The sequence below is a fragment of the Adiantum capillus-veneris genome, chromosome 25 (assembly GCF_014529385.1).
Source record: "Adiantum capillus-veneris isolate H3 chromosome 25, ASM1452938v2, whole genome shotgun sequence".
NCBI classification, from domain to species: domain Eukaryota; kingdom Viridiplantae; phylum Streptophyta; class Polypodiopsida; order Polypodiales; family Pteridaceae; genus Adiantum; species Adiantum capillus-veneris.
The window spans coordinates 120,298,518-120,313,397 of record NC_140955.1 but is presented as its reverse complement, the minus strand read 5'-3'; the positions used below and the strand labels follow the sequence as shown (position 1 = coordinate 120,313,397).

The window sequence follows — 14,880 nt, the reverse complement described above, 5'->3', positions numbered from 1 at the left end:
TATAGCGGAGTACCAGCAGAGGCCAGGACATGTCCCCTATGTCACATGGAGCCTGAGATCGAGTTGCACTACACACGCCACTGCCCAGTTTACTATGAGATACGAGGCCGCTTTCACTGCCTATTCAGAGAGGGATTTGGACCACCACTCTCTAGAGTCATGGGATATGAGGACCAGAAATGTCTGGGTCTGTTTTTGCTGTGAGTTGCATAGACACAGAGAGAGCCTGTAAGAAGAGGCTAGCCAATCTCAGAGACGGATCACACACTTCTTTAGAGCGGACACTGGGCAGCCGGAGGAGCAGCTACCACAATAGAGCTCACATTCTCCTCACACAAGAGGCACGTTGATTGACCGAGCGACCGAGCTAGGGAGATCCAGACGCCCACAACTGCGGAGGACTACACAGCATCGACGGAGGCTGCATCAGAGGATTCAGCTCACTTTGGCCCGACATGCACAACACCCAATCAGACTACTGACCGTGGAGGAGATTGATGAGATCCGCCAACGACCGATGATGGATCTCCTATGACTTAGCTCTTTTGAGGATTGTACACACTGCTCATCTTGTATCAGCCTTTCTATCAGCTCTCACCCATTATATTCCCACATGCACACCCACATTGTGTTGTATTTAGCCCCCAGTCACTACTTTCACCCCCCTACTCATATCCTACACAGTTAATAAAAAGGATCTCTTCTATGTATCACCAGAAGACCGAAACCAAGAATCATGAAAAGGCGATGAAGGAAAACTGTGTGTGGAGGTTTGGCCACCATTATTTCCATCACCCAAAAGACCAAGGGTCCTCCCTAACTCTGAAAGATGCAGTAAAAACTCTGGTAGGAGGCCAGGTAACCTCACTACAGCTGCAAGACTCTCGGTTAGGCTGAGAGATCCATTATGCCTAGGAAAGAAAAATCACCCCGAGTGACTTATGTTATCACCATTTGATTGTAGCTTACTAAAACCTGGAACATGTACAAGGCACCTCCCAATCTCTAGTACATGGGGCACATAGTCTCGAGGCATCCCTGATAACATTGCTTTAATCGCATGACCCTCTCTCAGGCCAGACAAACCCACACACTTAAACACCCACAACAAAAGCACTTCCAGCAAGCAGGTATGCACACACTCACTCAATCTAGCATACACAAACCCCCACACAAACTTGAGCACATGCAGATGCTCCACTTAGACACCACACACACAACAGGAACACAAAGAAACCAGAAGAAAGAGTCTGCAATAACAGAGGAGGTAGAAGGACAAATCACACATGATGAATCGCCAGGCGCCTCGCTCTTCTCCCCCAATCTCTTTCGCAAGAGTACATTGACTACTTTAGAAAACTAGAATGCAATCATGCCCTCTTTATGGCTTGCTCACAATTGACCATTCTTATTTGTGCAGCTCTTTGCCTTTTCCTAGAATTTGTCATGAAGCTCTTGGTGACATTCAATCCCACTTAAAACTATGCATATCCATGATGTTTTTATTTCTCGTGGGAACGGAATTGTGGCCATGCTAAACTGGCCAAGAGCTTGCCTGACTTCAAGGAAATTTTAAGTTGTAATCAAATCTCACAAGAATCATGGACAGAAAAGAGGAGTGCTATGCCAATTATTACCTGAAGATCATTTTGTAATGACCCCATAACTTGAGCATCAAAACTGCCAGCAACGGGCAGTGTACCTTGTCGATCACCACCTAGAAGGTAGCTTGCCACAGCATCTATGTTTGAAATGCGTAGTGTTGAATCCACAAACTTTGCCGCCCGACCTTTTGCTCCATCTATCTACTGTCCAAAAGTATGTTAGCAGCTGTCAGATCAATCACGCAAATAAGTACTGCCAGGGTGACACGTCAAATGTAGTCATTGCATAACATACCAGAGCAGAGACTTGCTTCCGTTGCAGGGCCGAATTGTTCTCCATAATCCTTTGATGAGCATCGAGTTGCACTCGAATGCTATTAAGTGACTCCAGATCTGTATCAGCCTTCTTTGCCTCAGCAGTAAGTTGCATTCTGCAAGCCTCCAACAGTGTCAATGCTATCCCCAATGGAGTAGCCAATTTTAACCGCCTTCGTTCTGCACCAGCATCAGATGACCCACCTAGAAAATCAGCTATGAACTTCTCGAGGTCCCTAAACCCACTCACATTCCAGGCACTATTTTGAAGCAGCTCTTCAACATCTAGGTTTCCACTGTCAACACCCACTTCGTTCTTTGCTTGGAAAGCTTTCCTTGCTGAGACAGCATATATTGTTGCTTTCTCCACACTCAATAACTGTTGGGCATTGTCTTTCACGAACTTAACCACCTCCTCGAGCTAAAGTTTTGCAAACAACAAAACACCTTGCATGAATAGTTGTTTAAGGAGCTTGTTAAAGGAAGATATGATGCTACTTCAAAGTAAATGCCTACTAAAATGTACTAGTTTGAATAGACATTGATATTGAGACACTCTACACATTTTTACAAAACCCTATGAAAATAAAGGATAAACATTTTTTTACATATGAGTATGAATACTAAGAAGTTATAAGTGTGAATGTCTTAAATATAATGCTATCCTTTAAAGTTACCAAATATCTTGCAAGTACGTATATCTTATACAAAGTGCTCTCCTGATCCTTCAAATAGCTTTTTGAAACTGCCCAATGTGCTACATCTCCTCTAGCAAAAGGGTACAGTGTACGAAAGAAAAGGGGAGACTCTTCCGTGCTGAAAAATATATATATACAACAGCTAAATCAAAAAATGGGGGTGGGGGGGGGTGTGCACGGAAGTACGGAAGTGGCCGATAGTGCTACTATATAACCTGGCCCATCATGAAGAAGGGCCCAGGCTGCCGCAGCAGTATGAAATCCTGGCTCTGCTCTGTCAGAACTACCATGTATCCTATCAAGGCCGTGGACTGTACACTACCAATAACTTCAGCATCCATGATTAGCCTCTGCTCTACCATGCTGCTTTCCACTGACCCTCTGAAGGGCAAAAGAATACAGCCACTACAACAATCATACCTATACTGGAACTACTTGACCAAAAAGGCTCCCTAATTACTGCTGAAGGAGCTAAGTTGTTGCTTAAGATCTCCCTGAAGGCCCCATAATTGTCCGTTCATCCATCATCAAGAAGGGCACGGTTTTTCTTTTAAAGTGCAACCGTTTAAAACACAAGGGCTTCAATTTTGGTAAACTAAATCAAAAGGCTCAGAAATTAGGCGCCTATGCTGAAAAAAGTTAGAATCTGCCAAGTCAACTTACCTCTTTCTGATCCGAAAAGATATCCGACTTATTTAACAAGAAAACGATCCGTTTGTCCCATTGCATAATGTATTTCAGAAAGGTCATCTGCAAAATGAGCACTTTAAAAGAGAATTATTTGAAATTGTTTTAAACATAGCAGGTAATTTTACTACAATCATACATAATCATAAATATAAAAAAGGATGTTGATTGATGATGAAGAATTGGAGGAAAGGGGGTAGACAGAAAACTTTGGACAAGATGCAGAGGACATTGATTCCCAATCTGGTAAACAAGGTACAAAAGGTAATCACATTGTGAACTGTTTTATGTCGGTCAGGTATAAATAAACTGACTGGATCACCTTACTAGGTGGCTGAGAAGTTTTGCATAGGATTTGTATAGAAAATAGTTTAAATGCATTAAAACTCAAGCAAGATGACTTATCATCTACAAAATGATTTTCTGTATTCTTATTCATGGAAAAGCTCTGTTAAGCTTGTAAAAGCTTGCATCTGTGTAGAGTTATGCAGAAGTGCCAACATGCACCCTCAGATAGGTATATGGCTGCTGATAACTGATGCTAAAGCCCAACGTTACTGCTGCATTTCATAAATGGCTCAAGGTTTTCTTTTTAAAATAGAGAACTCTACAAGAAAAAATGGTCACACAGATTCGTTAATAACTGACTAGCCCAGCTTCTGTTAGACTAAAGCCACAATAAGAATCAAGATAGGTAATCAATCAAAATTTCAAACAAAATGCACGTCAATGCCCACCATTCCGAGGATGTCCATCTCACATACTAAGCATTATTTCTCAGAGAAACAATTGAGTACCTCACTTTCAGTAAAGGGTCTGTCAGCTGAAAGAACGAAAAGCACCAAATCTGCTCTAGGTACAAACTCTTCGGTGAGTCTTTGCTGTCGTTTTAGAATCACATTTGTACCCGGAGTATCAACCAAGTTTATCTGCACTAACCCGAAGAATGTTCAAAAGTAATCAAAAGCCATCACAACAACAGGAGAAGAAACAAAATTGCCCTATAATATGATTACAGTAGCACTCAAACAAAGCTTATCAGCCAGCAAGCCAACAGTGGGCAGGAAGAAACTAACTTCTTTCAGAAGTTCTGCTGGCAAGTAGTACATAAAATGACCATCTGGATGCCTCTCTGATCTTTCTTTATCATTGAAACCATTGCCTGCATGCTTAAGAAGAGCAATCTCATTTGTTGTTGGTAGCACACCCTCAGGCAGGTACCTTTTTCCAAGAAGAGCATTTATGACAGAGGACTTGCCAGAATTGAATTCACCCTGAGTGCATAAAGCTGAAAACTGATTTAGAACAAGGTGAAGACTTTCTGCGTAGTTTTTCTAATTCAAAGATGACACAAAAGGAAAAAGTAAAGCTAAGAAGCCTTGAATGCTTGCATACAGCTCCAAGATCTTGCATACCAAAACTGCTGAATCTTGCAAGCAAAAGTATTATGGCACTAATCTTAGGATATAAACATTTGCTTCAACTCCTCGTGTGGTTAGAAAAGAAAAACCAGCGACTAGCAGAGTCTACTCTTTCTTCTACCCTCCTTCAGTTTCAGCAATGTGATGACTGGGCAGAGCATCCCTCCAATGGTGGCACCTGTCACACAACCTTGGTCCATCACAAGGTCCACACCTTTCACCTCTACCAGGAGAATAAGCCCCCTTCACAGCCCAGTTGCTTGCGCTTTCTCCTTCTCCAGCTTTGGCAAGATAATTGAAACATCCTGGCAATATTTGCTCATTTTGACCAAGACGAAGGACCCTCCATGTCTTCAATTTCAATATCTTCGTAACCCTTAATGATTCCAGTAAATAACCAAATTCATTCTTAAGAGAAAGTGCAAAGTTGTATACTCATTGTAATCATCCACAAGACAATACACCCCTCACCATCACCTTGTCTTAGAGATAAGTATTAGACATCCCCACTGACATATCAGTGCCTGAAATTAAGATGAAGGAAGCCCTAATTATTAAAGCTAACCTACGCCTGCAGCCATCAATGTAAACACTGATTTTCAGGTTCATTGTTCCACCTACGAGCGGGCTGACCAGGCCAGAACACAATCCACTGTGGTTTGGCGCCAGTCAGCATTGTCAATGTCAACAAATTCAAAAGTAACAAGAGCCACAAGATATACTCAAGCATTTTATGCGCAGATACTAGGAAAAAGTTGCCTCGGGGAAATTCCAGATGTTAAGAAAAAGAATCCTGTCAATAACTGGGCTAAACAATTTCAGATCCACGTGTAACTTAACACTAGCAGTGAAGTAGAATGTGAAACATACCACAACCATCAGCAAAAATGGCTCGTCAAGCTGAACAACCGCATCTACCAGTAAAGAAACCTCCTCCATCTGTTTTTCAAAAGAAGACTATATCCAATCAAGCTCAGAAACAGCATAAGAAGCAAGTTCCTAAATGCGATTCAAGAAGGACCAAACAGTACACTTTTTATCATGTTTTTCACGAAATTATTCCTTTCATGATAGTCTGCTAGCCCTTCAAAATACCTGTTAACAATGATCTTGCATCATCTGATCAAGCTGAAGTAAAACATTGGTGCATCAATAAACGAATTTTGAGGCACTAATTTAATATATACATCAACATAAGTGAATAGATACCCCTCTTCAACATCTAGGTCATGATGAGACCATTTCAAGATGGCCCCGGGGTTGGACCTTGGCATGGTCAAAGAGCATCCTTCTCTTCCTCCTTCCCTCCCTACTAACAGAGGTCCTAAACATACTGTCTTAAGCCCCCATGGTGCCACACCCATTCAGAATCGTTAGCTAGCACAGCAACCTCGAAGTACAGTGCCCCACTCAGTCCACAACATCCACGCAAACAGCAGTGGTCTTCTTTCCTCTCTTGCTCTAGTCTCTTTGCAACAGGTCAAGTCAAACATAAATTGACACGACCCTCTCTTCAGTTTCATGGTAAACATGGCCTTCACATGTTATCCAACGAGGCTGCTCAGAAAAGATTACCACGGAGCCATACATCACAACGTGGAACTCGGTCCTTGCAACCCCAACACACCAGCAAGGCCAAGGAGAATGAGGTGAGGGGTGGGAATATAATAGCAAAGGTAATCTTCAATAATTGATAAATATAATCTCCATCACAGAACAATCACTTGCGAGTACATTCAACAAGGAAAAAGAACCCTAACACCAGTGTAGGACATTCAACGGACATAAAATTGTCAATCTTGTCCCATCTTTAATTTTAAAAAAAGTTGCACCTAACCATATCCAAAGGAGAAGATATATATCTACCTGCTACCTTTAAGTAAAAGAATTTGCAGTACACAATTCTGTTGTTAAATCATTTTTCTTTTCGATAATGCTTTTAGAAAACACATCATGTCATGCGTACAGACAATTTGGCCCTTGGGAAAAATTAATTTGATTGTCAGTTCTCTCTCCTCTCCTGATACCTCCGTAATCAATTGTGATGGATCAATTTACCTGGCCTTCTACATTGTAATGTCCCCACTGCTTCTTAAGAGTCAAAACACATTAGACCACCAACTCTTTTAGAGGTTTCTCTGGAGGGGCAGTAAGTAGCTGGTGTACACCGGCTGTTGACAAACCTCACATACATTGAACAGGAGATGATGTTGAACTGGTGTCTGAGCACTTGACATGTCTCTAGTGTGTGTTAGCAGATCTTATAGCACATATTCCCAACGAGAGTTATGAGGAGGGCATTGCAGAGAGCTAAAGCATCAATGTGATACATATGTTGAAGCCAGGTGATCCACCCACTATTGTACCATTATGGTTGGTCATACTCTAAAGGGTCAGGCAGCCGTGCTTTACCAGGAGCTGAGCAGGTGGAGCTAAAAAGAGGGACTCATAGGACAAGGACAGACAAGCTTCAAGTGGGTTTCCTCTTATGTGATCAAATCTTCACGCTCAAGGTGATTTTAGTGGAGGGCTGTGCTTGTGGGAGCGGATATAGTGGTGATTTGTTGATTTTGGCAAGCCATTGAAACAACGTCGAAAGGGACATTCAATATGCAGATAATCTGACATAAATGAGCCTAGAGAGCTCACAGGGGGAATTCGCGTTGTATGAGAGGGTGATCAGTAGATTATAGTCCACTTAAGAGGCGAAATAGCACGGCCACTTTCCACCACTCTTTGGCCTATACATTCATGAGACCCAGGAATTGTCACGTGCGCACTGCACTTGCGCCACGTGGAAAAGCTTCTGCTACAGTCTAGTGTCAGTCAAAGTTTAGCTTAGGACCTAGCCTAGCACTTTGTGAGCCTCTAGCATGCACATGAGCCTCTAGCAGGACGTGCATGCCTAGGCAGGTCATAGTTGCATACCCTCTCTTGCACAATACAGTTAGTCGGTATATAGGCATTCAAACATGTGAACCACCTCTTAAGAACTATTAATAAGTGACTTTTTGCATTAGTTTCCCATGGTCGTGGGGCAGGCTTGGTGACTGCTCGACCTAGTTTTAAGTACCTACATAGGCAGCCATAGACGGGCGCTAGCCTCTAGGAGGCAGAAGAGGCAGAGGAAGCAAAAGTACCAAAGTACCCGCAGCATCAGTACCCAGCGTTTTCAGTCCTTCGACACCAGCACACAACATCAGCGTTTTCAGCATACCAGAATTCAGCCCTAACGCTAGCCAAGTTGCAAATCCAAGCCGTCACTCCGTAGCGATTTCAACATTCAGCCTTAGCCTCGTAAGAACCAAGTATATACAACAAGTACCCCCTCAGCATCCTAGCAATACCAAGCATCTACATCAAGTTCCCATCAGCATTCCGGCATCTAGCTATTGTATCAGCATTTTGAGCAAGTAATAAAGCAAGTACTTGCTCTGGCAACAGAGCCATAGTTACCCAGAACGGGAAATCGGAACAGGGAACGGGGAACGGCAACGGGCATGAAATGCCATTCCTTGTTACGGACACTCGTGTCTAGAACACGGAACGGGGATTTGGGACGGGTAATTGGAATGGGAACGGGGAACGTAGACTTGAAAACCATAGAAACAGGGGACAGGAGGGCGTGGCCCTTATCTGCAGGGACGAGGCGGGGGACGCAGTTTCGGGATGGGGGGGCGTCTTATCGCAGGGGACGGGGAGCGGGACGCGTCCCGGGTGACACATCCGTATGGGACGCGGGCAGGGGGCGCATGGGCAACGGCGGGAGTTTTAAAATTTGAAATTCAAATTTCAAACGCTCATAGGGCGTTTCGTTTTGATGGGGGGGATTTCTATTTAAGAGCACCCAAGGCTCAAGTGGCTCCAAGTTCCCATTGCCCAAGCCTTGTAGCTTTGCAAGTTGCTCTCCCCCCTTGCGTCTCTCGAGTCTCCTTCTCCTCTCTCTCTCTCTCTCTCTCTCTCTCTCTCTCTCTCTCTATGGAAGTGCCGCCGTTGTGGCTACGAACGCAATGGTTCGTGAGGAAGGTGCGCGCCCACTTCCTTCACAAAAAAGGACATCAAGTTCAATTTCGCCGACAAACCGGCTCGGAAGAAAAGAAGCAAAATCTCCTAAACCTTGAGAAGACTTTTGAGGATATCAAAGAAGCCAAGAAGAATCGTACCAAGCGTCGTACGGTGAATCCCAGGGAGATGGCCACGATGGCTTTCATCCGAGCATTGGCATCCCCTTCTTCGCATCATTTTGTGCAACAACCGGCACCGATGGCGACCGTTCACCTCCACTCTCTACCAACCCTTCATCGTCATCTTTCCCTCATTCTTGTCCAACCAAGCGGCAAGCAACTTTTGGAGATAGTTGGAAACAGGCCTTGAAAGAGGAGGTAGATGTCGCCGTAGCAAGATTTTTCTACCACAACCATATTGCTTTCAATGCAACACGGTCAGCTCTATATACTTTAACTTATAAGGCTTAAGCTTTAATCTTTTGTTTGTATAATGTATATCACTCATGCACACTTTCTTTTTTACACAAAAGGTCTCCATATTTTGAAGAAATGGCACGGAAGATCGGAGAGTTTGGACCCACATATGTCCCTCCCTCTTCGGAGAGCTTGAGCACCACTCTTCTTGACAAGGAGAAAATCATGGTGGAGGTGGCATGTGCATCCACAAGGGCTTCATGGAAGAAGAATGCGGTATCCCTCATTGTGGATGGGTGGAGTGATACCCGTTGCCGCTCCATTCATGGCGTGGTGGCATATACTCGAGGGGAGATGTATTTCATTGACTCCCATGATGCATCGGGGACCAGGAAGAGTGCGCAAGTACTTGCATCGGAGTGGGCACTTACCATTGAGAAGGTGGGAAAGCATGATGTCATTGACATTGTCACCGATGGAGAAAATAGCAATCGTGCCGCCGGAGCCATCATTGAATCCCTTTATCCAAAAACCGCAGTCACATATTGCATGGCTCATTGCCTCAACAATCTTCTCAAAGATATAGGCGTCTTGGAATGCATTTCCCCCGTCATTGAGTGAATTCAATGGTGACTTTTGTCAATAATCATCAAAAGGTAACCATTAAGTGTTAACCAATCTCATTTCAATTTGAATCTAATTTCAATATGGAAGGCCAATTCTCGTTTTGAATGTTGAAACTTGATGTTTCTAAATAGGTGAGGGCTGAATTTTTAAAGAGGTCAAAGCTAGCTCTTCTCAAAGACTCGGAGACTCGCTTCGCCTTCAACTTCATTGTGCTCCATCGCTTGAGTTCATGTAGTGGGGCATTGAGGGGACTCTTCATTAGTGATGAGTTCTTGGGAATGAGTTCTTGGGGATTGAGGGGCATTGAGGGGACTCTTCATTAGTGATGAGTTCTTGGCAATGCTCGAGTCAAAAAGTGTCAATGGAATGGCATGCCGAGCACGGACCGACCTGGCGGAATGGTGGGAGGAAGTACAGACAATCTCCAAAATGGTGAAGCCTATCATCCACCTCCTGCGGGTGTTGGATTCCATGAAACCTTGCATTGGCAAGATATATGAGGCCATGGACACCATGATTGACTCTCTTGAAAAACTTGTGACCGACCCCGATAGATATTCACATTGCACGATGTCGGGATGTGTGCGGTCTAGCTGGGGAGGTGCGGAACCCTGTGAGAGTTCGTGATGAGAGTCACAAACACTTTATGAAAAAGCCTTTATGGAGAATCACCAACCCTCTTCCTCAAGATGGTTTTAACTCTAAGAGCGTTCGTGACAAAAATGTCACAAACCCTCTTTGCTATTGTGCTTGGAACGTGCTTGTTTTGGTAGTCGAGATTATGATGAAAGGACCATCAAATCACATCCAATTTTACTTTAAAAGAGCAATTAGGAACACTAAATGTTCAGCCATAAAACCTCAATGCTCATACAAGCACAATTCTCAATCAAAACCCAAACCTCTTTGGTGATATCATGTAGCCTTGCCCCCAATTACATAGTCGTAGCATCAAACAATTGAAACGAATACACAATCTTCCATCTTCACGGCGACCATTTGCTGAGTTTGCAGAGATTTAAGAGCTTCTAAATTGAAGCCCACACACCATTTTGATAAGGGGAAACCCTAATTCACTCCCTCACAAGCTCAGATACAAGATTGCGAAGAGGCAGGACTGCAGCACACATAGATTGGGCAACCATGGAAGCTATTGAACAGTAGAGCAAAATTGCTGGTTTTTTCTGTAAAAAGCAGCCCTCTCTCTCTTACCCACGGCATTTTCAGCTGATGTGTCAATTTTTGGGCCATTTTCCCACTTTGGACCATAATTAGGTCATTTTCAACTCATTTTTGACAAAAAAAATGCCATTTTTTATGCGAAAAATCCCAAACGGAGTCAGAAAAATCCCTAAATTTGTGGGATCACTCGCATAAGCATAAAAAGCATAGATAAGCATCATTTTCCATCAATATACCATTTTGGGTCACTTTCCATGCAATCCTGCAACGGCACCTGTTAGCTGCTATTTTTGGCAATTTTGCCCGGATCAATCTTTATAGGCGAGATGAGTGTGCCATCATGAAACACTTGGAATATATACATTGTAAAACCAAATTAAGCATCTTATCAAGTGGAAAAGCATGCAAATGCGCCACATCCAAGGCCATGACTCCCCGGAAAGGTATGTACATGATAATGACCGCAGTAGACGCTTCAACATATATCACAATATGTACATGATTGCTTTTATTTGCCTACATCGAGAAGTGTCAGGAGTGAGGTGAATGTTTTTATTTCACACTATGTACGTGCCACGGCACGACATCCACCCCCTCTGAACCTGCACATCCTCCGGAATGTGCCACAACAACATTGTAGAGCATTAAAACTCATGGTCAGACACCATATTCTCACTTTCATCCTCAGTTTGCATATAGTTGGCTTCATCATCCTCTTCACTTGGTTGTGCATCAAATGGATCAACATTCCCTCTTCTTTTGAATAATTTAATTCTTTTTCTTGCAATGGGAATTTTCAGTTCTGTTTCATCTAGTTCACGCAAGGTGTAAGTTGCATTTCCTTGCACATGTTTGACAACATAAGGACCAAACCATCTCTTTGCAAGCTTCCTTATTGTAGAGTGCTGGTTTTCAAGGCTACTATCGTACACCAACACCCAATCACTTTCTTCAATGTATTTTGGTCTGAGCCTATGCATCTTGTCAAATCTGTCTTTGTTTTTCAACCTTGCATTCTTAAGTCGAGCTTTTGCAATGTCTCTGTCTTCCTGTTTTCTTTCCAATTGCCTTATGCGCAAAGCAAGTAGATTTTCCCTACTTACACCATCTTCGCAAGGTAGCATGTTCCAAGTAGGAACTACATCTTCAATTGACATGAAATGCTTCTGACCATACTTCAATTCAATAGGCATGTAACCAGTCACTGAGCTATGAGTTGTATGATCAACCCACAAAGCATATGGTAGCAACCTTGGCCACTCACGCATTCTACCTTTGCATGCCTTAGCCAAAGCTTTGACAATAGGAGGATGTCCTCTTTCACTTTTCCCATTTCCCTCTGGATTATAAGCACAAGTCAGGGCTAGCTTGATACCAATTCTCGTAAAGAAATCCCTTGCTTCATCTACATCTATCTCACCTCTATCAGCAACTATCTTTCCCACACAGCCATAGCGGCAAATTACATCTTCAAGCAAACATTTACAAATAGCTTCTGTAGTTTTTGTCCTCAATGCACGTCCTTCCACTTGGTTTGTCAAGTCTTCTCGTGCAAGTACCAAGTATCTCATTTGCCAAAGTCCTAAAGGCATCGTGACTAGATCAACAACCCATTTATAGTGCATGGCTAATGGGTATGTAGGATGCAATCCATCACGATGACGTACATTGGAATACATTTGGCATGTGACACAAGACTCCACAAAATCCGCTACTTCCTTATACATGCCTTTCCACCAATATCTCTCTTTCACTTTGAAAAAAGTAGCTCATACACCTCGATGTCAAGCGTATAGGCTTTCATGAAGCTCTTTGATAACTTTGAGTTGAGTAGGCTTATCACATACTACTCGTAATGGAGTCCCATCTCTTCTTTTAGGATGTTTCCATGAGTAGCCATCCCTCAAGAAGAATCCATATGCTTTCTTTCTGATCCTTTTGAATTCTGATTTACTCCAATCATCTTGCTTCTGTAAAGTACTCAGGTAGCAATCTATGAGCAACCATTCATCCTCATATAACTCCTCTAAAAAGGACTCAAGTGAAGATACAATGCATATATCATCACACTTTGCATGCGAAATTGTGTAGAGTTTTGTGTCCACATCTTCTTCCTCATCAATCATATCATCCTTATCTTCATACCTTGCCCTTGAAAGCATATCTGCCATTGCATTATCTTTTCCTGCAATGTGATTCAATTCGGGGTTCAAGGAATTTATATAAGCAATCCACCTAAGCATAGCAATATCAGGAGTAGAGCAGCTTGAAATCATCCCGAGAAGTGGTAAGCAATCAGTCTCCACAACTACAGATGCTCCAATGAAGTACTCTTTGTCACACTTTAAAGCCGTAACCACCCCCCATAACTCCCTTTTTACCTCTGGATATGCTCTTTGACGAGAGCTTAGAACCTTGGCCCCAAACCTCACCACATACCTGAGTTTCTCTTCATCGTCTTGTCCTACTGCCCATCCAATTCCCGTTGCACTAGTGTCCACTGTCACAATCACCGGTCTTCCACACTCATAGTCAATCTTCCTCAAGTTTACTCTCTTGAGTTTGTAACTTTGTTTTGAATCTTGATAACATAGACACAAGGAGTCCAAGAATTGTGTGTGTCAAGGTGAAATACCTACCATTCTCCTCTTCATGGAGCCGCTTATGTAGTGGATCCACAATTACAACAAGGGAACCAATGGAAGGACAAAGAGGTGATGAATGGTTGGCAAACCATCCTTGCGCGCATTGTGCGCGACCCAAAGGAAACAACCGAGATTCGGAGGCAAATCAATGTCTACAAGAATGGAAAGGGAGAAATTTGTCACATGCCTGATGCACAAGCTTCTCGCTTTGAGATGGGAAGTGCTCTTTGGTGGGAGGAGTTTGGGGCGAGATTGGGCGGTTTACAAGATTTCGCTATTCGCATTCTTAGCCAAGCATGCACTACAAGTTGCTTGGAGTAACTTTGGAGTGTGTATGCTCATGTAGCCTCAAAGAAGAGGAATCGTCTTGATGTCCAGAGAGCCAATGATCTCATATATGTCTCATCAAATTTGAAGATCCTTTCCAAGTCAGACCAAAGTGATGATTTCGCGGAGTGGACACTTGCAGAGGATGATCCTATCCCAGAGACACAGATTGATGCAGAGGGAGAGATTGAGACAACACCACTTGAGGATGATTTTTTGGATCAAATGGACTATGCAGAGCCAGTTGACATTCAATTGGCACCATGGACCAACATATAGAGTCTAGAGTCTAGACCTCTTGAGTCTTGAGTCTTGAGTCTTGAGTCTTGACTCTTGACTCGAGTTCTTCCCTTTTCGACTCCCATTTATACTGAACTCTACTTATCCACTCTTCACTTGTACATCATTATGTTTTGCCCTTCGGCGAGGATGATCGATGCTTGATCATCACACCAACGGTGTACCGTGTCGCGCACGCCGCACGCCCTTTGTTATATTTTGGTATTATATAATATGAATGCAAAACCCACTTTTTCTTTGCAATCTTGTGCTCTTAATGTTCACTGTTGTCTCAATATTAAATTTGCAAAGAACTAGTGTTTTTTTAAAAAGCATCCCCTGTCGTGTCCCACGTCTCCTGTTTTGCCGCGTCCCCGTCCCCGGGACCCACCACGTCCTCGAGACCCGTCACCGTCCCCATGTGATTATACTGCAACAGCCATTCCCTATAACTATGAACAGAGCAAGGGGGCCCTTGAGGGTGGTTGGGACCAAGACATGCCATGTCGTCTCTTTTCTCTCTCTCTACCTCTCTCTCATTCATTGTGTTCAATTCAGATTCTCATTTCAAGTGAAGTAAAGTACCCTTGTGTTTGTGCGAAGTACTAGATCCGAGCTAAACCCTTAAAACATTTTCGTTGCACCTGACAGGAATATACATAATGATAAAAGAG

General features: G+C 43.2%; 1 protein-coding gene across 1 annotated transcript in view; it reads right to left on the bottom strand.

Annotated features, from left to right (window-relative positions):
* FZL (FZO-like protein) overlaps positions 1–14,880 on the bottom strand; it is a 74,079-nt gene that overhangs the window by 16,773 nt on the left and 42,426 nt on the right. Inside the window, exons 3-8 of the mRNA XM_086500422.1 lie at positions 5,596–5,664; positions 4,381–4,578; positions 4,102–4,233; positions 3,281–3,367; positions 1,900–2,340; positions 1,638–1,805 (exon numbers count right to left, since the gene is read on the bottom strand). Coding sequence (XP_086356548.1) covers positions 1,638–1,805; positions 1,900–2,340; positions 3,281–3,367; positions 4,102–4,233; positions 4,381–4,578; positions 5,596–5,664 — 1,095 coding nt within the window. The remainder of the gene's footprint in view (positions 1–1,637; positions 1,806–1,899; positions 2,341–3,280; positions 3,368–4,101; positions 4,234–4,380; positions 4,579–5,595; positions 5,665–14,880) is intronic.